Consider the following 24421-nt stretch of genomic DNA (forward strand, 5'->3'; position numbering starts at 1 on the left):
TACCTAATCACAATCCATTCTAGTGCTCCCCCCTCCCTCCCGGATACAATGTTTGTTCCCAAATCCCCTTACCCTCCCTCTCTCACCCGCCCCCCAAATCCCGAATGCAATGCAATGGTATCAATGGCATCTACTCCTCCTGTGCTTCATAAACTGGAAACCCAACAGAAACATTAAAAAACAAAAGCAAAGTTAAATGGCAAGGATCAAATAATAATTACGATAATATAAAGATAAAAATGCAAAGAATGAGTAAGAGAGAAAAGACCACCATCAGTATTTAAACAGCCAGGGGAGAAATTTTTGTCATGGAACAAGGAAGAAATACTTGAACTTAGAACAAATTCAGGTTGGGTCAAGAGGGAGGTGAACTGACTATGTATCAAGTTCAATCCAGCATAATCAAGTTTACAATGATCTCTGTCTGATAGTAATGCTGTTGAAATCCTGTGCCTGTGGATAGAAGGGGGTCTACCAGAGCCTTAATCTGACTAGATACTCTTCATATGGGCTTGGGGCTCCCACTGTGCTCCCCAGCCTTTTATAAATTGAGTGTTTACAATTTGAGCTCTGATACTTTTTCCTTAGTCATATTTGAATTTTGTTACTGCCATCTTTGGAGCATACAAGCTAAAGTCCGTCCTCCACATGGGCTTAGTTGAGTCCTCACTTAGATGACTGTTTGTTTGAATACAAGGAATAAGACAATACTTTTAAGTAGTTTGTTCTACTTGCAAGTACATAGGGAGAGTAATAATACTGTATGCTATCAAAAATTGGTAACAGTATAGCTAACTGATAAGAGAAAAGCTAACTGGGTTTGAATTTTATTGCCACTTACTAACAGAAACTTAGACTAGATATCCAACCTCTGAATCTAATCTCACCTGTAATATGGATGAATAATAGAACAGGGATTCAAAACATCCATGGAAAAGTAGAACTGAGAGAGAATGAATATTTTCCATGAGTTCTTGAAACCTTACCACCCCGTCCCCCATATACCCATCTTATAATGAGTGGATCAACTGAACACATGAAGTTATAGTGCTTTGCACTGTCTTGGCACGTGAGAAATGTTGTCCAGACCATTCTTAAGATCTTTGGCGCTTTCATCTGCACTGAGTTGTTTGTCAGCTGCCACTGAATTGGCCTCTGACTCAGAGAGATCTCATGCACAAAGTGCTGCCTGACTCTGTGTCATTCCCATGATTGATTGCAGATGAAACCACTGTGATCCCGTAAGGTTTTCTTTAGCTGATTTTTGGAAGTAGATCACCAAGCCTTTTTGTGTAGTCTATCCTATTCCGAAAGTTCTGCTGAAACTTTTGCATCACAGCAGTATGCAAACCCCATTGACAGGTGGGTGGTAGCTATGCATGAGGTGCATTGGCCAGGGATTGAGCATTGTCAGTCAAACATTATGTAAGAACTTTTGGTGAAAGCAGATGTGCACTAAGAGAAATACCAACGAGTGGTCTTCACATAGATTAGAACCAATTCCAGATGGAAGAGTGGTAATGCAGCAAAGAATGATCAGGGAAGGGAAGACACCCGATACATTTAAGTAAATAATGGTTACTTAAAACAAAAATAGTGTCTTTCTAAGGTTTAAAATATATGTATAATGAAAATATGAATAAAAGATAAAAGAGAAATAAGAGTATTCTAAGGGCTAGAAAGTGATAAAGAACTAATTTAACATAGACTGTAAAAAGGCTACAAAAAGAACCTAATTATAAAGGGGAAAAAAGCTACAACATGGATGTCCTTAAAATTAAGAACATTTGTTCAATAATAGATATTCCTAAAGAGAGTCACCACTTGTCTGTCAGTTTGTTTTACCCTGGTTGCTCTGATGTTGGTTTCAAATCCTAACAAGGTCACTCAAGGTGAACAGATTTTAGTGGATCCCCGAGTCTACGAACAGACTAAGAAGAAGGAATAAACTGCCCCATTCTGAGGGATTAACCTCAGAACTGCAAGCCTCATGAGCGGCAGCAGAACTTTGCCTGTCTGTACTGGAAGAGGAGACGCAGGTTGGAAGGCACTGAAAATGCGACTGAGGAAAAGCTGCCTGCTCACAGGAGAGTCGGCCGTAAGGACCTGGATGGAGCAAAGCCTTCAGAAGCTTCGGTCACTGATGAGCTGCAACTTCAAATGAGAAGACACAGCTGAAAGCATACAATAACTAGAAATTGGGTTATCTGAAATATTAATGTAGGAAAATTGGAAGCAGCCAAATATTAAATGGGGCATATAAACATCCATATCAAAGGCAACAGGAGCTGAAATTGATTGATATTGGCCATTTTGGATCTTACAATCATATAGTTTACTACAGTGGGAATGGCATGACTTAAGACTTGCATTGCATTCATCAGCAAAAGGTACAGTTCAAGATCTCTTTTGATGAAGTCCAATGATGTTTGTGACCGGACAATGTCTATATGCATACAAAGAAAAGCAATCTAGTTAATACAAGGACTAGTCAAAATTATAACCAACCACTAAAGCTTAGCTTATAAAGAAATTAAAGAATTCTATTAACTCTTCAGTCTGAAATTGGTTAAACATGCACTCAAGATGCATCAATAATTATTGGTGATTTTAATGTGAAAATTTGAAACAATGAGGAAGAAAGAGTTTGGGAAAATGTTGCCTCAGTGGTAGAAACAAAGTTGGAGATTACACGATAGAAGTTTGCAAGACCGACAACTTCTTCATTGCAAATACCTTTTTTCCACAACATCAATGGAGACTGTACACATGGACCTTCCCAGATGGAACACACAGGAATCACAGTGACTACATCTGTGGGAAGAGACCATGTGGAGAATCTCAACATCAGCAGCCAAACTGCGGTCAGTGGTCCAGTGTGGAACAGACCATCAATTGCTCATATGTAAGTTCAAGTGAAACTGAAGAAAATTAAAACAAATTCTCAAGAGCCAATGTACTACAGCGAGTTTATCCCACCCAGATTTCAGGAACACTTCAAGAAAACATTCAAGTCACTGAACACTAATCACAGAAGACTTGACAAGCTGTGGATTACATGAAGAAAATAACGCACAAAGAAGGCAAAAGGTCATTGAAAAGACCAAAAAGAAAGAAAAAATCAACGTGGATGTTAGCAGACACTGTAAAACATGCTCACAAACAGAGAGTAGCTAAACAAATGGAAGAATTATGAAGTGAAAGAAAGAGTGGAACAGAAAATTGTCTGTACTGGAAGAGGAGACCTTCAGGGTGGAAGGGACTGAAAATGTGACTGAGGGAAAAGCTGAAGAAGTAAATTAAAATCATGAAATATGTAAGGACCTGGGGTCAGGAAGCCAAGAAGGAAGCACACACATAGCATTCCTCAAGCCTCAAGTTAGAGCATTGACAAATTCTATGGGACAAATATTGAATGATGTAGTAATCATCAAAAGCAGATGGAAGGAATAGAGTCTCTATCAAAGAGAATTGGTCGTCATGACATACAACCAATTCTAGAGAGAACACATGATCAAGAACCACGTGTACTGAAGGAAGAAGCCGACGTTGCACTGAAGGCATTAGTAAAATGGTTCAAGAAGCTCATGAAGCACTGAAAGTACTCACTTGTCTATCCCAGGGTTTTTAGAAGACAACTACTTGGCCAACCAACTGAGATACATCCAAATTTGGGATATATCCATTCCAAAGAAAGGTTACCTTGCAGAATATAAAAATTATAGACAATATCATTAATATCACATGCAAGTAAACTGTTGCTAAAGATAATTCATAAGTGTTTGCCACAGTACACTGGCAGGGAGCTGCCAGAATTTAATCTGGATACAGAAGAGAATGTAGCATGAAGGACATTTCTGCTAACATCAGATGAACCTTGACTGACAGGATAGAATAACAGAAAAATATTTACTGTGTTTGACTATGCAAAGGCATTTTACTATGTGCATCATAACAAACTCTGGATAGTAATGAGAGGAAAGGGCATTTTAGAATCTATACATGAAACAGAACAAAACAAGGAAATACTATGCACTTTAAAATCAGGAAAGGGGTGTGCCCGAGTTATATCATTTCAACACACTTATTCAATCTATATGCTGAGTAAATAATCCAAGAGGATGGACTGTATGAGGAAGATTGGAAGCATCAGGATTAGAAGAAGGTTTATTAATAACCTTCAATATGCAGACAACATAATCTTGCTTGACCTGAAGCATTAATGATGAAGATCAAGGACCACAAACTTCACTATGAATTACAACTCAATGTAAACTATAATCCTCACAAGTGGACCAACAGATAACATCATGAGAAATGGAGAAAAGATTGACATTGTCAAGGATTTAATCTTGCTTAGATTCATATCAATGCTCATGGAAGCAGCAGTCAAGAGATCAAATGATGTATTACATTCAGCAAATTTCTGCACAAGACCTTTGTCCAGTGCTGCAGAGTAAGGATGTCACTTTGAGGACTAAAGTGCAGCCAACCCAAACCATGATATTTTCAATCCCCACATATGCATGTGAAGGTTGGACAATGAATAAGGAAGACTGAAGGATGGATGCATTTGAATTATGATGCTTTCAAAAACTATTGAAATTATTATGTAATGCCTATAGAACAAACAAATACGTCTTGGAAAAAGTACAGCGAGAATGCTCCTTAGAAGCAAAGGTGGCAAGATTTCATCTCCTGTACTTCGGACATGCTACCAGTTGAGATCAGTCCCTGGGAAAGGGCATCATGCTTGGTAATGAGAGTGTCACTGAAAAAGAGGAAGCCCCTAAGGGAGATGAACTGGCGCAGTGGCTGCAAAGTGCCAGGCTCCGGGCCTGGCCATGTTGCATTCTTTTGTACATAGGGTCACTCTGCGCTGGAACAGACTTGAGGGCATCCAACAACAACATAATGAAAAGGGAAAACACAGAATAGGAAAATGTATTTGTCATATCTAGACTATGTAAATCAATTACAAAAGACAACCTGAGATGTAGTCCATTAATATGGACCTTGTAGCCATAATTTTGCATGTAATAATTCTGGACCCTATGCTTGTGGTAATAATCCCTCCCACTTTTGAAGGCGTTCTCTGATATGTTAATGGACAGGATTAAGGGGGGGGGATTGAGTCCTGAGATAGTAAAGGATGTGGATCAAATAACATCTTTTTATTTCCTCGGGGGTATAGTCTGCTAAAAGACAAAAATCACACTTCCCTCATATAAGAGCTGTCTCAGACACAAAGAAACCCCAGGACCATCGGGAGAAGAGCACGTTTGAGAGCAGTCTGGAGTGATGCAGGCCTAGACGAGAGGCACCAGAGCCTGTGGGATAGAGAATATGGGACAAAGCAAAGAAGTCAGGCCAACACTAGAGACGTAGGCAAGGAAACTAAGAGATAGAACAGCAGAGCAATGCTGAGACTATGGAACTGTGAGGCAGAGAAATAGGCAGGCTTCCTGGTCCATGGAGGCAGAGGTCAAGGGACACATTGCTGATAGGCTGAGGACCAGAAAGAAACTTATCTGTTGGCTGAGGTGTTGCTGTGGATCAGTAGCTGTATCCCTACTATTTACTGATCCTGACTTACAGTAACCTATTAATTCCCCTAAAAAAAAACCCTGCTATATATGTGAGTTTTATCTGTAAGTTCTGTGTGGCCATTGCAATGAATTACAGAAACTAGCATAGCTGTAGCGTACAGGAGGTTGGAGGCCTGTCTGACCTCTGCCTCCTGGCAATAGGGAAGCCAGGGAAGGTTTTCAAGCCAAGATACAGCCCCCATCTATGGCATTTTCAGATACTCTGATCTAAGAATATCAACAAAATAATTAATCAAATAATTTATAAAAGTGAATATCCATATGGCTTAGACACATATAGAAAGGTGCTCAAAACTAATCTTATCACAGATACAAATTAATGCCACTTTAAAATAGGCATATATAACCACCAGAATGGCTTAAACTAAAAACAAAACAAACCCAAACCAAAAGGCAAGGCCAAGAGCTAGTGAAAACAGGGAGCAAATGGAATTCTCCCACTTCCCAAATGGAAATATAAACTGGTAAAATTACTTTGGAAAACGATTTACTAGTGTCTACTAATATGTGTATAAGCCATGAACCAGCAATGCCTGGCCAGGTATATGTGCAGGAGAAATTAATGGATTCATATATACAAAAAACTAGGATGTTTTGGGAAGCTTTATCCAAAATAGACCAAACTCGCTATAAACCCCTGTCTGTCTATTGCAGTAGAATGGATAAATAAATGGTGGCATATATTCTTATGAAAATAAAAACAAATGATTACTTCTTGCAACAAAAAAAATGAGTCCCTGGACATAATATTGAATAAAAGAAGGCAGACATAAAAGACAAAATGATATGATTCCATTTATATGAAGATGAAACCGGAAAAACTATTTTTTAATGATACAAGTAAAAACTGTGGTTAATTTTGAAAGGCTACTGAATAGAAAGGACCGAAGGGAGTGCTTTTGGAATCTTGGTACCCTTTTCAAGTTCCAACTAAGTAGTAGTAACATGAATGTATTTATTTATAAAAATTCACTGGGCTGTTCATTAAAATGTCTGCATTTGTCTCGTTATTCTTCAGTAAAAGAAGTTAAAATTTTCAAAATCACCGTGAATAAAAAATTCAGCCAGTACTAAAATCAAGTCCTAAATTTGTTGTCAGCTTGATACCAATTTAAGGATCCCTTGTGGCACAGTGGGCTTCCCACTGAGTGCATAATGGCATGGTCTGTGCCCATAGATTCAAAAGTCTCAGAAACCCAATGGGCTGGCTCTTCTCTATCTTATAGGGCTGTTCTGAGTTAGCGCCTGCTCAATGGCAGGTATGTGGTATCTTTTGTTCAGTTTTATGTCAATTTAAGTAAATACATAATGTTTCACTAAGACAACTGGTGTAGCATAGATGTAGTGTAGTGTTTAACTTCATATAGTTCTTCCAGCCAAAGTCTTTGTAACTCCCAACAAGCCAACACATGACTAGGGACGCAGATTGGGTGGATATCCTCTTTTCCAATGGGTATTGTTAAGAAAAGTTGGGATAAGATGCTGAATGAGTTTTTGGCCTACAAATATCAGGAATGAATTTGAAGATATGATGACCAGTTCTTGGAACGGTCACTTTATAAATTACTATCTAGGAAGACTGATGATCACTTTATATAGGACTTGGAAAATTATAGCCCAAATCGCATTGTGTGGGGGGAGGTCAGGTGCTTGCAGGCATTCCCCCCCTGAGGGCGATCAGTTGCCAGACTGCAGAGGGTCCCCCGCTCCCTGCTGTTAAAGACAATGGACAGGGTTGCAGTCATCTATTTGGTTCAGGTAGGTGAGGTTTACTCTTTACTGATAATGGTTCCTCTGGAGATCCAGAGAACAGGTCAAAGTTAAGCTGCCATCCTAAATCTAAGATCTGCCCATCTTGTCACATGTATACCCCCAATCCCTCCTCTTCCTATTGTGTGTATGTCCCTAGACCACCCTCTCTCATTGCTGTATAAACTATAGTGCAACCCCTTCCTGTGAAGTACGTCTTTAACTGTAATTAGTGGGCTTGCAGGTCCCCCAAAGGTATATAAGCCTGGGTTACCATTGGGGTCGCTCTCACTGGTCTCTCTCCTCTCTCCCCCTCACTCTTCTCTCCTTGCTCCCTTGTTCCCTTGCCCTCCTTCCTTTCCCCCTCTCTCCACATGGAGCGTCAAGCGGGGCTGAGGTGAGCAATGCTATCATGTAATGTGTCTGACTTCATTATTTGACTCTCCTATCTCATGCTCTCAATGACTTTAATATAATATATATACATCTCAACCGTACAATTGTGCATACTGAACCCGTGATTAGCGGTGGAGGGCTGGCAATACCACAACATTTCATTGGGTAAATCTGCTGCACAAAACCTTTTTAAAGTGTTGCAAAGGAAGGAGGTTGCTTTCAGTACTAATGTGTGCCTGACTCAAGCCATGGTATTTTCCATCGCCTCATATACATGTGAAAGCTGGACACTAAATAAGGAAGACCAAACAAGAGCCAACGCGTTTGAATTATAGTGTTGGAGAAGAATATTGAAAGTACCATGGACTGCCAAAAGAGTAACAAATCTGTCTTGGATGAGGTACGGCCAGAATGTTCTTTCCAGGTAAGGATGACAAGGTTTCATCTCACATACTTTGGATATAGTGCCAGGAGAGACCTGTCCCTGGAGAAGGACGGCTTGGTAAAGTAGCAGGGTAGTAAAAATGAAGAAAGTCTTCAACAAGGTGAACTGCACAGTAGCTGCAACAATGAGTTCAAACATGTTGTACGTAGGGTCTGCCTACGAGTTGGAACCGACTCAATGGCACCCGAGAACAACATAGTCCAAATCGATCTGCCTAATTTGAGAAATAAAAATAAAAATCGACTGAAACACAGCCATGTTTTTTTGGTTACACTCTGTCTATGACTGCTTTCCCAATACAACAGCAGACTTGATGGTTGTATTAGAGATTGCGCTGTAAAGCCAAAATATTTACTATTTCCCTTTTAGAAAAAAACAATTGGTGCCACCTGCTTTAGATAATTTCTCCCCCTTATTTCAAAATAACCTTAGCCTTGGCCTTATTCTGTAACAGAGCTAATTTCCCCATTTCTCAATGAGGAAACAGACTTGTCTCTAGTTCCAACTAATTGTGATGTATCCAGAGATGGAAATTCCATATTACCATTGGACTACTAACCACAAAGTTGGCTGTTCAAACCCACCAGCTGCTCTTAGAAAGAAAGTTGAGGCTGTCTGCTCTTACAAAGATTTACAATGCCAGAAACCATATATAGAGTGGCCATGAGTCGGAAATGATTCAGTGGAATGGGTTTGGGGTTCGTCACAAATTACAAAAAAATCAGTGTTTTCCTAACTGTTAATGCAGTTATTAAGCCAGCCCTTATTTAATTTCTCCTCTGAATAATACCAGCAGTTAACAATTATTAAATCATCACTGGTCTTGAGTTAACCTTCTTTACGTTTGTCACTGATTTAAAGTCACGCTTATTATTTATAACTAGTAAGAAACCTGGGGGTGCTGTTGGGGAAGCGCTGGAGGCTAACTAACACCAGGTCAGGGGTCCTAACCCACCCGCAGCTCTGTTGGAGAAAAATGAAGGTCTCTGCCCCGGGGAAAAACGTATAGCTTCAGAAACTCTATATAAGTCCAAGTCAAGTTAATAGCAGTGAGTTTTATTACTTTTAACAAATGTGGAAAATACTAGTAATACAGTTTCTTCATTTCATTTGTTTCCCTAAATTATGGCATTTGCATTTAGAGTGGCGTATCATTTTGTTTCTAACAGCAGCACTGCATCAGCTACAAATCTTTTATCTTCAATTGCAAAATTTTGCTAGTGAAATAACCTTAGTAATCTCCTATTCTAATATTTATGAAATCAATTCTTTTTCTCTTTCAAAAAAGCAGCATGACAATATCAAAATTGAAGAATAAAACACACACAGTCATCATAAATGGAAATTTGCTATTTGAAAAAAAAAAGGAAAAAGAAGAAAAAAACCACATTTAAATAAACAAATACAAAAACTGTTCATCTGAAGGTGAAGGTCACCAGGACTGGGACAATACTTTGGGAAGAAGCAAACAGACTATATTTCAGAAAACGAGGCATTTCCAGAAGGAGAAAAAAAGGGGGAAAGATTTAGAAAATGATCTCTGGAAGACTGTGGAAGCAAAGAACCCTGCCGCACTCACCAACAGAGCACAGCTGACCACGCAGAGGAAAATTCTATATACAAGAACTGATAGCATACTTGAGTTCTTCTCTTAACAGTCAAGCAAAAAAATTTATGAAAGTATCTTCAGAAAGCAACACAGATAAAGAGAAATCTTAAAACAAAAAAAAAAAGAGTTGAGTGAATTTCCTATGTAAAATATTTACTTAAAATTCTAAGAAAAAATATTCAAAAGTATTGTAGTTTACATACTAGAGCATATTGCCCATTCATTACATAAATTTTATTATGAGTAAAAATGTTAATAGCAAAAAAAGTAAGAAATTTACCCAGGAGCAATAAATTTAAATGTTCTAATTTACTCTGAAATAACTATACAAAAGTATATGTACATTTACATAAACATACTGAGTTTTACCTGAATGCGTCCGAAAATGCATTTCCAGACTTGATTTGCCTTTAAAAATTTTCTTGCAAACATCACATTGATGAAATGTTGCTTTATATCTAAAATGATTAGAAAGGTTTAAGTTTTAAAATATAATTTTAATAAATAACGCAGTGCCCACATTAGTAAAGCACACAAGTCTGCAGGAACACAAAAGCACCCGTTAGTGTCTTTAGAACACCTGCACTTCCTCCTCCAGGTGCAATCAACAAGACCTCAGATGTAGTGAAATAGATTTGATTCATGGTGACCCCATGTATTCAGGGTAGAACTCTTTCCATAGGGTTTTCAATGGCTGATATTTTTCTGAAGTAGAATTCCAGACCTTTGTTCCAAGGTGCCTTTAGGTGGCCTTGAACCTTTTGATTATAGGCCAAGATGTTAACCATCTGCAACACCCAAGGTCAAATCTATAAAAAAGTTTCTTAGGTTTTCAACTGCTTTAAATAACTGAGTATTTTCATGATGATGATATTATCATTTGTTACTAAATGACATTAAGGAGAAAACTTCTAGAAATGGAACACAATAAGTGGAAAAGGTAAAAGAAGGGGCAGACTACAGAGCAGAACAGTGGGAATTGATAGGTGACGGGACTATGCTATATCTTGATGTGGCATTACATGACTGGATTCCTCTGGGCAAACAAGCAGAACTACACCCAGAAAGAAGTGAATTTCACTACGTACACATCAGATCAGAATTGTAATTCCATTTCTTAAACAAAGAATTTGGTACTAAGGCTTAAACCCACGCATTTGTTACCTAACTTTCAGAGATTAAAGAGCTATTTTCACAAGGTTAAAATCCTATAGTAAAAATCTATGAGGTTCTCTCGTCAATATATCATTTACGCCTCACTTCTCTTGCACAAAATATGAAAATTTCAATTTGTAGTCTTGCCTTACTCTTCCTTCTATACGTCCTCTTTATAACATTTTAGATGAGACAGATATACTGAATAGTGCAAAACTGTTGAGATTAGTGAAGGTAGACCTACCACTACATAGAACTAGAGAGAACTACCTTCTATTTTGGAGAAGGGATTCAAATTCGTAGGTGATGGATGACTAAGTAGGAGTTACTTTGGGGTTACTGCCGGTATAGTAAAAGTGGCTCATAAGATCCCAGAGTACTAGGATGCATTGGCTACTAATGATATTTTCTGGACCTCAAATAGTAAGAGAAACAACTAAGAAAGGTCTCAAAAGTGTCAGATCAAACACATGCAATACATTACTCATCTGCTTATAGGACGTCCATAATTATGATGAACAAACTACCATGTCTTACTTATTCCCAAATGGGAGTGTCTATTACTGTTATCCTATCTCTGCGCTTTCACTATATATTGAGGGGTGGAGGAGCCCTGGTAGCCTAGTGGCTATGAACTGCAAATGGCAAGGTCAGCCATTTGAAACCACTAGCCATTCACAGGAGAAAGACTGGACTTTGCACTCCCGCAAAGAGATAGTCATGGAAACCCACACGGGCAGTTCTACTCGGTCCTATAACCTCTCTAGGAGTCAGCACTGACTTGATGGCGGCGAATGAGTGAATGATATAGTTGGGGGATGACATGAGCAGGTAGGTTGTCAGTTAAATAAGGTTGAGATAAATTTCAACCTGATGGAAATGACTGTGTCACCTTATGGTTCTAGACTTCGAGATGGATGCAGTAATTGATGAGACTCTGAGTTATCACCTGAGGAAAGGGAGAGCACACCTTCTGCAGGTGAAAGGAAAGGTACACACACACATACTGGCTCACTGCAGAAAGGGACTATAACAGAAACAGCTTACTAGCTACCAAAGAATTGCGCTACCCTTAGAAAGAAGGCCTGGTGGTGTAGTGATGCCCTGAGCTGCAATCTACATATTCCACAGCTCGAAACCACCAGCCTCTCTAGGGCTGGCTTTCTACTCCTGTAAACAGTGAGAGTGTCAGAAACCCACAGGAGGTCGCTATATGAGACAGCAGTGACTCAGTAGCAACACGTTTGGTCTTGGTTTTAAGCAGGATATAGTCATTGCTCAAAAGCAAATATTCACCAAAAGACTAAATTGTGTAGTTGTGCATATACCTAGGTGAGGTTATGAAACCAGTTTTTAACAAAGAATACGAGTGGAAATACAATTAAGTTATTGCCAGATCTAGAAACTTGGACGTTTATAAGAGTGTCCTCCTCTGTGTGGGGGGTAGTTGTCAGTTAACTCGGTAACCTTGGTTTCGAAGGCACACGTCACTACCACAATATGCCTGCAACCGAATTTATGATCTCCTTCCTCAAATAGCTACACACTCGAAAGTGTGGGAGAACAATTGGAAGAACAAGTTTCCTGAAATATCAGGAGATAGGACCAGAAATAATGAAAGGAATACCCTTAAATAGGCCACTTACTCTGGTGAACCAGAGAAGTTCAGACTATATAGAAAATAATAAAAGGCCATACATTAGAGAGAAAAGACTGCATCTCCAGTTTGATGAGGAACCAAGAGGGTGGTCACGTGGGACGGTGGTACTAGGTTATGAACTCGAGAATTCCTTTTCCATTTCCTTGTATCTGCACTGGCCTAAGACTACTCTGGCCAATGGAGTATGGCAGAAGGAATGCATCTCAAACTCAATACAAGCAAACAATCCATCACCTTACTCTGTACATTTACCCCATCGTTAATGAATCCTACTTCATCCACCCAGCTGAAAACAGGAACAACTGCGCCCTCTTCCTCATTGCCACAGCCAATCATTCATAAAGTATTGCCAATAGGGCTTAAATATTTTTCAAGTAAGTAGTTTCCACTATCCATTACTAATGCCACTCCCTAGTGTAGGCCCTCAACATCTTTTATCTACATTTTGATAGCCTCCTGACTAGTTGATACACTTGCCAGACTTACCCACCTCAAGTCCATCATATACACATCAATAAATTAATCTACCTAAATACAAATCCAACTGTGTTACTCTCATGTTTCAAATCGTCAATGGCTTCCCAATAGCATAAGGTCCAAGTTTCATAAAAGAGTGTGTCAGAGTCCAAATTCTAGATCAACCATTCACCAGTCCTTGCAGCCAAAGGAGCTTGCAAGTTCTAGTACCAGAATTATCTAGTTGGCAGGAGAAGAGTTCCCCAAACCTTTTCATAAGTGTACAAGACCCAAACTAAGGTCAAAATCACACTAATACATCATTAATTTTTATACATGTGCTGACATTTATACCAACGATGCAAAAGGAACAGTGGGTAAAACTACTGGCACACAAGAACTCAAGAAGGCAATGGGGTCAATTGCACTAATCGTCACTGCATTCTCCACTTATTCTCCAACTACATTACATTTCTACCTTGCAGACCTGTGGTATAAGTAGGTTACATTTTGGGCTGCTAACCACAAGTCCAGCAATTCAAAACTGACAGCTGCTCCTCAGGAGAAATATGAGGCTTTCTACTCCCATAAAAGAGTTACAGTCTTGGAAACCCACAAGGATAGTTCTACCCTCCCCTACATGTAGGGTTGCTATGAGATTTAGACTGTAAACTATGAAATTAGAAGAACATAAGGGTTTTCTTTTTTAAGTTCATGGAAAATGGAATTAAAAGAGAATGAAAAATTTCCACGAGCCTTTTTAAAGCTCCCTGGTACACAAAGTGCTCCTACAGCACACTAAACTATGATGGCTGTCTCCAACACAGCACCTGTGAAACTTTGAGTTGTGAGCTGCAGAAGCTACTTTCTTCATGGAATTTCATTTGTACTTGAAAGTATGACTGAAAAACAAACTTTGCTTACACAGACATAAGTATTTGGTCGAAATGTTCTTGAAATTTAAATGAAGTAACATATCAAGGAAAACAATTGACAATATTTGTTCTGATTGAAGAAATCTGAGCTAACAAGTGACTACACCAATTCTGAAAAACATAGATGCCCCTGTGATTTGATAGTCTCCCAATATTCATTTCTGAAAGTTTGGAAGTAATATTTAACAAATATGATTCATTGACAACGTATTGTGAAATGTGTTAACATTTGGAAAATTGAACTCAGTGAGTTCATATTTCCCTACTGACAAATCTAAAATAACTAATATTACAAAATAATGCATGGATAAAATATTCATTCAAAGGATAAGGCAGATCAATGGACTGAATGTAAAAAAGTATGGAAACTTCTTTAGGCTGAATTAGATGTCACTTTACAGTACAAGGAAATATGACTTGTTTAGTTTTGGTGTAGCATCAATAAGTATATCCACAATTACTTGAAAATACTATTACAATACTTCTCCTGTTTCTAACTATATTATCTATGTGCCGCTATGTTTTCTCATGTATTTCAACAAAATTAAAGCATTATAACAGATATGACAATCCATTTGTCTGTGTAAGGTTAAACTTTCATTAAAAATATCTGCAAAAAATGTATAAAACAATGGTAATCTTCTAAAATATTTGTGTTTGCTTCTTCAAAAATTCGCTCTTTGTGTTAATACATTATGGTATATTATTATTTTCAAATGAGAAAACAATGGTTTGAAAATTTTCTATTTTACTTTCTAACTTGGTAAAGACTAACCTATTGAGATAGTTAAGGTTTATTGTGTCAATCTGGCCGCTAAACACATGTGGGATTAACTGAAGGGTGGAGAGATAAATGGCTCAGTGAGCCTTGCCTTTCTAGTTCTCGGGTCTATTGCTTTGTGATGGTCGGACCAGGGTGCAGCTGCCTTAGTCAGTTCCCTGCTTCAGGTGGCAAGGCTCGCTTCCTGAAAGACACCCCCAAGGAGAAACTGCCTGGACCTACCTTGATGCAGCCCTGGGTGCTGCACCCTGGGTGCTGGAGCAGCCATGTGGAGACTCCTGACAGTGCTGAGATGTTTATAGGCTCACTGAGTCGGCTTTCCTCCTGCAGTCAGCGTCATTGCGTGTGTTTTGTGAGATGGCGGAGGACTTTGGAGATTAGTGTCGGGCATATGGGCTAATGTTGGATTTATGGGCTTGGACAGCACTGGGTTGGGATGCTTTCTTAATGTACACTTATTCTTTATATAAAACTCTCTCTATACATATGAGTTTCTGTGGATTTATTTCCCTAGTTTACCCAGACTAACATACCTATAAACAAAAGTTCTAGAGGCACTCAGTAATTTTGAACAGTATAATGGGGAAAAAAATGTTGTGACTCTAGAGCAAGTAAGTCTACAATCCTAAATTCATCTGCTGTCCAATCATACAGTATATAGAAGTTATCATTCTTCCTTATGTCATTTATATCTTTGCATCCCAGCACTTAGGAGCATTGCTAGCACAGAGTGAATAATAGTTCAATAAATAAAATTAATATATGAATTCAAAGAAGAAAATAAATCTTCAAAGTTTTTATTTACTCTATTTGTATTTAATATCTCTCTATATATGACTACACACAAAGGAGTGTCAAAACATTTGTGGGAAAATTGCATTAATTTTCCATTTCATTTTTCCATAAACTTTTGAAGCTCCTTCATATTCGCATATGCTGAGGTCATCATACAAGTTCCTTGGAACCTTAAACTAAGACTACTGTTTTTCATTGGTCCTAAAACACCTAGTCTAAGATTTAAATTCTTGGAAGTTTTACATTCAGCAACAAACATAAGTTACATTTGGACATCTTGATTGTATTAAAAAATGTATATCTAAGACTGCATATACTGCCAATAAAATATCGCCTCATATGCTGGTTAAGAAATAGGCTTAACTTTTGACTATAAACATTTCCCAATTTTGTTAATTAAGTATAATATACAGGTAATATATTTGATTTCAAAGAGCTTCAGCAACAATAGACACAATCCCTAAAGATTGAATAATCGTCATTAAATTCACTATGTACTATTCCCTTAACTTCTGAATTACTGAAAACAAGTGGGGAAGAGGTAATGCCTTGCTCAACTCCTTAATCGGCAGAAAAGCTAGAGCAGCTAGATCAGCGGTTCTCAACGTGTGGGTCGCAGCCCCTTTGGGGGTCGAACGACCCTTTCACAGGGGTTACCTGATTCATAACAGGAGCAAAATTACAGTTATGAAGTAGCAACTAGAATAATGCTATGGTTGGGGGGGCACCACAACATGAGGAACTGTATTAAAGGGTCGCAGCATCAGGGAGGTTGAGAACCACTGAGCTGGATAAAGAGAGCTGGTCAACCAGCCCACAGGAAAACAGCAACAACGATAACAGACTATGAGGAAGTTACAACCTTTTCTTAGTATAAAGACTTGGTCATAGCAATTTTGAAATTATTTTCTTACACTCACTTTTGCCACACTTTCTCTCCAAGGTGCACACTTTTATAATGAACAGTGAGATGATCCCGACGACCAAAACATTTCCCACATTCTTCACACTGATGAACCTTTTCACCTTAAAGTAAAGACCCAAATATTATTACGATGATAAGTATTTTAGTTTGGAGCATGTTTACCTTTTCATTTTTCCTATAACAAATTACCGAACAGTATGAACACATCGTGGAAATACATTAGTAGTCACCCTTAATATTGGACTATCTGCTCTACATTCCTCATTCAAACATCTTTGATTTTCCCTGACAATTCCTTCCCCACTGGAGAGGAAATCAGAAGCCTTTTGGTATAGACTTGGAATCTTATGCTTCAGTGTAACAGAGCACAATAAATAAAACTACCTCCAAACATAATTTTTAAAAAGAATATATATATGTCACCCATACCAATACATATAGTTCGATATCCAACGCCTTAAACAAATACATATTAAATCAAGATGAGGCTATTTCACTCTTTATAAAAAGGATCCAAACAGTTTCAGATTTTTGTATTTGATTTTCCATCTGTGGGGATTCCTTACATTTGCAATGAGGCACAATGCAGATACAAAGGAGTGTTCAAGATGAGTCCAATTTCTCATTCCAGTCCTTACATTCAGTTCAGGACCTGTCCTAAAAAACCACGATCTAAATGTAATACCTGTGTGCACATACGCCATGTGAACCCCTACCATTAGGAATTTAGACGCCTCCTCACATGGAAAATGTCTAATTCTAGTTTTAAAAAAAAGTCCTCAAATATTTTTGCATCTTTAATAATGTGATAATAATTGTAATCTGCCTCATAGGGTTTATTATTTACTTCCATGTTTGAAAAGAATTCTGTTGTATCCTTTCCATTTTAGTTGTGTTGATGACAGTAACAATCACCAGCTCGGCTCCTACAGATGGTTTTTCCCTATTACCGTGCTCACAGTCGGCTTTCAGCACTTTCTGAGCAGCATTTCGAGGGGAAAATATGAAAGGAATCCCCAAGAGATCTGAAACGGATCAGGATTATTAAGGTATTATTTCCAAAATAGGATTTCAAAAGTCATTACAATGCAAAACTCCAATTCTAATCATTCCCCTTTAAACACTAAACTTTTGCCAACACCTTCTCAATTCAACCAAAACAGAAACTATTAACTTTGCTCCCCCCTATGAGGCAATGGCAACTTTTGTAAATATTCGTTTGTAATAAGCACAATGCAAAATCTGAGAACCTGATGAAAATAAAACTTTAAAATTATACTTTATGACAAGGAAGTGGCCAAACAACTAAAATGACAGAATAAGAAGTCATAAAATTCAGTCCCTTTTAGATGCTTAAAAAAAAAAAAGATTTTAAAAACAGCTTTAGAGAGGAGTTTTGCCAAGTTTAAAAAATGATAGCCAACATAGACATGATATATTACACTACTATGTTCAGGTGCTCTTTCAAAAGATCTTGGAATTGACATTACAAAATACAACTTACCTGAATGTATTTTTTTGTGCTTTGTAAGGTGGTCATGACGAATAAATGTTTTTCCACATTCATCACACTCATATCTTTTATCATCATGATGTACTCGTAAGTGAAGTCTATTAAAAAAGATAGAAGGGCAATGACACTGGTAACAAAGAAGGAAAATGTGTGATAAAGACAGATTATAAAAACCAGATGTTTACTCAATCCCCCTCTTAAATTGCTATAGCTCTATGACTTCAAAGTCTTCCTCTTTTACTACCTGACATGAAGGATCTTACTTATTCTTTCAAATCTGCATGTCAACTTTTGCACATGCTCCTATAACTTCCAATTAAGTCATTCCTAATTTCTTGATTCTAAATCTATTTCATTCAAACTAACCAATGTCTATTTAATGAGTCACATGTTAAGATACCAAATGAAGCACAGAGGAATAAAAATCAGAAAAACGGGGCACATGAACAAGTGACTAAGCATACAGTAATGATTGCAAACAAAAGTAATTGTGGATTAATCTTGTATCTAAATCTGAAGGAGTGATTCCACTTAAAACTGAGAGTTCAGAAAGGATCATGATGAGTTGGAATCAACTTGATGGTAGTATGTTTAAGGTTGTTTTGTGCCTTTAGAAGGGAGCCCTGGTCTCACTGTGGGTTAAACATTGGGCCAGTAACTAACTGTCAGGTCAGTGGTTCATTCCCACCACTTGCTCCACAAGAGACAAATGAGGCTGTCTGCTCCCAGAAATCTTGAATTGAAATGATGGCAGCGAGTCCCCAAAACCCGAACCCACGGCCACCAAGTCAATTCCAACCCACAGCAACCCTATTTACAGAGTTTCTGAGGCTGTAAATCTGTATAGGAGCAGATGGAGTCAACTTTCTCCTGTGGAACAGCTGGTGGGTTTTAACTTTGCACATTTTAGCTAGTGTCCAATGCTTAAGAAGGCTGTCGACATCCTTTCTAAAAGGGGCTTTGGTGGCACAGTGGTTAAAGTACTCATCTATGTACCAAAAGTTCAGAGGTTCAGTCACACTCAGTGCTCTGTGGGAGGAAAATGTGGCAGTCTGCTTCCATAAAGATTCAGAGCCTTGGAAATCGTAGTGGGGCAGCTCTGTTCTGTCCTATATGGACTCTGAGTCAGAACAAACTAGACAGCAGTGTGTTTGCATTGGTTTGTAAATGTGAAATTATATTTTCCATAACCCAGTAAACTGACTGAATAATACGTAAAGGGAAAATGCTCTCTTTATACTAAATAAAAGGTATATATCAAATAAAGGTATAGATGTTAAAGCCTCGAGATAAACATTTGAAGAGTACTAATAAAATATATATATTTTTAAATCATAGCATTGTGAATGAGGGGGAGTGTGGAGTGGGGACCCAGGGCCCATCTATGGGAAACTGGACATCCCCTTGCAGAAGGGCTGCAGGGAGGAGACGAGCCAGTCAGGGTACAGTGTAGCAATGATGAAACATGCAATCTTCCTCTAGTTCTTGAATGCTTCCTTCCTCCAACTATCATGATCCCAATTCTACCTTACAAATCTGGCTGGACTGGAGGAAGTACACTGGTACAGATAGGAATTGGAAACACAGGGAATCCAGAAGAGATGAACCCTTCAGGACCAGTGGTGAGAGTGGCGATATGGGGAGGGTGGAGAGAAGGGGAGGGAGAAAGGGGGAACGATTACAGGGATCTACATATAACCTTCTCCCTGGGGGATGGACAGGAGAGATGTGGGTAAAGGGAGACGTCACATGGTGTAAGATATGACAAAATAATAACAACTTAGAACTTATCAAGGGTTCGGGGGGGGGGAGGGAGCAGGCAGGGAGGGGGAAAATGAGGCGCTGATACCCAGGGCTCAAGTAAAAAGCAAATGTTTTGCGAATGATAATAACAACAAATGTACAAATTTGCTTGACACAATGGATGGATGGATGGATGGATTGTGATAAGAGTTGTACGAGACCCCCCCCAATAAAATGATTAAAAATATATATTTTAAATTGGACACATATCTTGTTATTGTATTGTTGTTCCACACACCCCTCAAAAACCCAAAATCTCACTGTCATGGAATCTACTTCATCTCGTAACGACTCTATAGGGCAGAGCAGAACTGCCTATGTCTCCAAGAGTGTCACTCTTTACAGAATTAGAAAGCTTCATCTTTCTCCTGTGTAGCTGCTAGTAGCTTCTAACTGGTGACCCTGAGGTTAAGCAGTCTAACATTTAGCATACTACACCACTAGGGATCTTAACATTAAATCTATTCCCACTTACAGTGACTGCATGCATTACAGAACAGAGCTGCTTCATAAATTTCTCTTGATTATAATCTTAATGAAGCAAATCATCAGTCCTAGCTTTACCAGTACCAGTGAGTGGCTTTGAACAAACAACCTTTAGGTTAGCAGTGGAGATTGCTCCACCCAGGGACCCAAAAAAGGCTAAATATTAAGTAAAAGTGTAAAGACTTAAAAGATGAAAATTCTTGAGTATTAATAAAACATAATAAGTGGTAACCTATTATTTATTCAAACATACACTCCACAAAATCATCCTTCAAAAACTGCTAATGTGGTTAGGAATTCAGTCATAAAAACAAATAGTTAAAATTATGGCATAGAAGAGTTTCTAAACTAGGTTCTCAATTTTGCTATATTTTTATACCAAATATTACTTGATAGTAAAGAGTGGCTACGTATCCTAAATAAGATGCCAGAGTTTTAATTGCCTCAAAGAGAAATAATAAAAATCAATTCTTAAATAATGACAGCTTAAACAGTAAAGTAAACTTTGTGATAAGAAAGTACTTGACAGCATTTTAAGGCATACACATATTGAAGTTAATATGTGCTAAGAAATATTAATTCCACTTATTTGGCTAATGAGCTGATAAAGAAAATAGAATTAAAATGGAAAGGTAATTTTATCTTAATGTAGAAGAAAACAATGGCCCGACCTACCTATATGAGCTCCCATGACGAAAACTTTGTCCACAAATACTGCAAAGATGTGGCTTTTCTCCACTGTGAATTCTCAAATGTTCTTTCAAAGTAGTTCTGTATTAGACAAAAAAATAATTCTCATTAAAGATTTTTTAAAATACCTTTGTAGATATTAAGGAGGTCTGGTGGCACTACAGTTATATGCTCAACTGCTAAACAAAAGGTTGGCAGTTCAAATCCACCAGCCGCTCTTCAGGAGAATGACATAGCAGTCCGTTTCCATAAAGATCACAGGCTTGGAAACCCAAAGGGAAGGTTCTACCCTGTCTGACAGGGGTACCAGGAGTTGGGAGTAAGTCCACAGCGATGGGTTTTATACACGAGACCAGGGAGAGCCGAACTTTTTCTGAAGCTTCTAAGTCTTCCACCTTTGACAGGATGTGGTATTACCACCTATGACCAATTTTGATAGCAAGTATCTGAATTTTATTTCTTTGACAAGTTTTCACCTTATACAAATTCTGTCTTTTCATGAGTTTTGATGTATATGTTAAACATAGATTTTAGAATGCTTTTCAGTATGGTATTGAAGGTAACACATAGGGCAAGTCTCCCATCTGTCTCCTACAATGTTTTTGTTAGATGCCTCCAGAAAACATGTTATGACTCATTCCTTAAATAAAAATGAAAAATGTTTAGCCATGACCTTGGTTACCATCGGTTTATTCAGTGACTTAAATAAGCAAAACTGATGGGAACCTTGGTGTTGTGGGTTTAATGGTATCTAAGGAATCCAGTGCAACTCCTTCCAAACATGTGTTCATGTGTTAAGTTCTTATTGAGAAAACGTTCTAAGGCAAGGGACTCTTTATAAGTATGTCTGAAATCTAGGCCAGTGTAATAAGTAAAATCAAATACAAGATTTCATTATTACCACTCTTAATATCTCCACATCCACTGATTCTAGATTTGGGCTACTGTGTAGCCATTAAAGCTCTAAATAGATCATAGCAATTCCTGACGTTCTCACATTCGTAGCTTTCCCACATGTTTAGACTTTGCAATATAGGCAAGCAATCTGATTTTGGAGAAATGAAAGTGATAAGCAAATGAGTGGCCTTTTGGCTGTCATTATGACTTGACTAATTTGTTTATTTTTATTTGTTTTTCAATCACATTCCTAATGAGGCTAGAGTCTGAACCTTAAATGTGGGTAGACCTTTGCCAATAGATGGTGCTCTTCCATAAGCTCCACCAGTGTTTGTCAAATGATGTTTATTGTTGTAGCCAGCCATGTAGGATATCTTTGTCAAATACTCCTAAACCTCTAATTAACAGGTTGTTACTGTATGTCCTCAAGTTGATTCCAACATAGGATCCTACATTGAAGACTCAATGTAGCAGAGTGCAACTGTCCCATGGGGTTTCCAATGCTGTCATCTTTATGGGACAAGACCATCAAGATTTTTACTAGTACAAAGACGGAAAATTTTGGCATTTCCCACTGCTTCATTTTCTTTTGTTTGCATACATACTCAAAAATCTTTAGGGGGTCAGAACGTGAATTTGTAATGCATGCAGTAAACTTTCAATTTGTAAGTCCAGATATAGTCGAGACTTATAGATATTTATAAGTCCAGACTTACACATAGATATAGCATCCTGGGCTTACTATTCTGCCATCATTGCCACCTCTATTTTAAGGAAATGGCATTTCTAATTCTGATTACATGATAGAACGTTTATACATGGAAGAGACTCTGAAACTAATACATTCTAGTTAAAGAATAGTATAAAATTAACAGTTATATGGAGGTTGATTGTGAGTATTCTTCTAGATCTCAGTTTCCTCTCTCAAAAATAATGATTTGTTAATTATTCTCTTGCCTTTTTGTTTGTTTTACTATGTATGGATGTATCACAAAATAATACTGAATAAGCACAAACTTAATCATCCATCCACTATTAGAAAAGTACTCAGAAAATTAAACGTAAACAGTGTCTCTTGACCAGATCTGGCTGCAACTTCCCTGAGAGCTACCAAGTGCTCTTTTTGGCACATCAGTGAGTGGGTAAGTCATGAATAAGTCAGTGGAGACAGGGCTCACCTCCACTGGACCATCTGGCACAGTTAGACGAGATCAAGCATTGGACATTAGGTTAAACAGAGTGGACCGTTCAGTTTATCATGGCTTATCTGCCACCTCTAACTCTCATGAATAGATTACCAAGTATACTCGTGTATAAGCTGACTTTTTCAGCGTATTTTTGATGCAGTTTTTGTGGTAAAATTAGGTGCCTCGGCTGATATTCAAGTTGACTTATACTCGAGTATATATGGTAATGCAGTGAAGTACAGGTACTTGGTTTGAATCTTCTATCCATAGTGTTGGTAACTCTCACCAAATGACTAGATAGGATCTTGAAAATAAGTGTAGTGAACTCCAACTCCGGAATTACTCAGTTTTGCCATTCCACAGGGTATGAAATTGAACCATCTCAGAAGTAGAAACAGAGAAAATCTGGACCATCAATAAAGAGCCACCAGCAAAGAGTGCGAGATCCCTGCCCAAATGGAGGCACCAGAAGCTATAGCACCTAGACCATGAGACAGAGAAGTGGAACCATGCCAAGAATAAAAGAAAGGGCTGAGGAGCAGCGTTGAGACCATGTGATTGAGGGGCGGCATTCCCAGCCCACAGAGCACGGCAGAGGTTAGGGAGTCCTGTGAGTGGAACGCTGAGGACCAGCGAAAGAAATAGCTGCTGGAATAGCTGAGAAGTGGCGCTGCTGTGGACAAAGTCCTGTATCCTTAATGTGTTCTGATCGTAACTTGTGGCAACTGATGAACTTCCCTAACCAAGGCCCATAATCATGAGTTCTGTGGCAACAATTATTGAACGCAGTAGAGAAGTAGAATGCCACAGGAGGGATAACTGGTGTCAGAATAGAATAAAAGACATTGGAAAGAGGCATATGTGATCCCTGTCTTGTAGCCATTAGCCTTGGTTGATGTGCACTTGGGGTGTCCTCCCTTGTGTAACCAGACAAGGTCAGGCATGGCCCTCACCCCATCCCCTCACTCAACAAAGAAGTTTTATATGAAATTAAATGAGTGAATTTAGTTAAAGAGTTGGACAGAAAGATAAGAGTGCGGCTTGTTTTTTGTTTTTAAGCACACAGAAGTATTACACAGAGGCACAGCACGGGTAATAATCTGGGCCAGATGTTAGCATTCTGTCACCTACATAAGAAGAAAACCGTGCCAACACAGACCTTAGTAATGCCGACCCTCAGGATATCTAAATACTATTGTTACTGGTGTGGACTAGTATGTTACATATATTACACGTTCAACATTTTGGAATCTTCATTCACCATCTTCCCGAGATTCCCTGTGCTTCTCTCCTGTGTAGAGCTCTTGTCTTCCTCTTTTTTTTTTTTTTT

General features: G+C 38.3%; 1 protein-coding gene across 1 annotated transcript in view; it reads right to left on the reverse strand.

The window, feature by feature from the left end:
* ZBTB41 (zinc finger and BTB domain containing 41) overlaps positions 1-24421 on the reverse strand; it is a 50361-nt gene that overhangs the window by 4844 nt on the left and 21096 nt on the right. The window contains exons 7-10 of the mRNA XM_004700067.2: positions 20993-21088; positions 18020-18126; positions 16511-16616; positions 10178-10266 (exon numbers count right to left, since the gene is read on the reverse strand). Coding sequence (XP_004700124.1) covers positions 10178-10266; positions 16511-16616; positions 18020-18126; positions 20993-21088 — 398 coding nt within the window. The remainder of the gene's footprint in view (positions 1-10177; positions 10267-16510; positions 16617-18019; positions 18127-20992; positions 21089-24421) is intronic.

Source organism: Echinops telfairi, unplaced genomic scaffold, assembly GCF_000313985.2.
Source record: "Echinops telfairi isolate 266 unplaced genomic scaffold, ASM31398v2 ScPeMD7_7424;HRSCAF=8462, whole genome shotgun sequence".
NCBI classification, from domain to species: domain Eukaryota; kingdom Metazoa; phylum Chordata; class Mammalia; order Afrosoricida; family Tenrecidae; genus Echinops; species Echinops telfairi.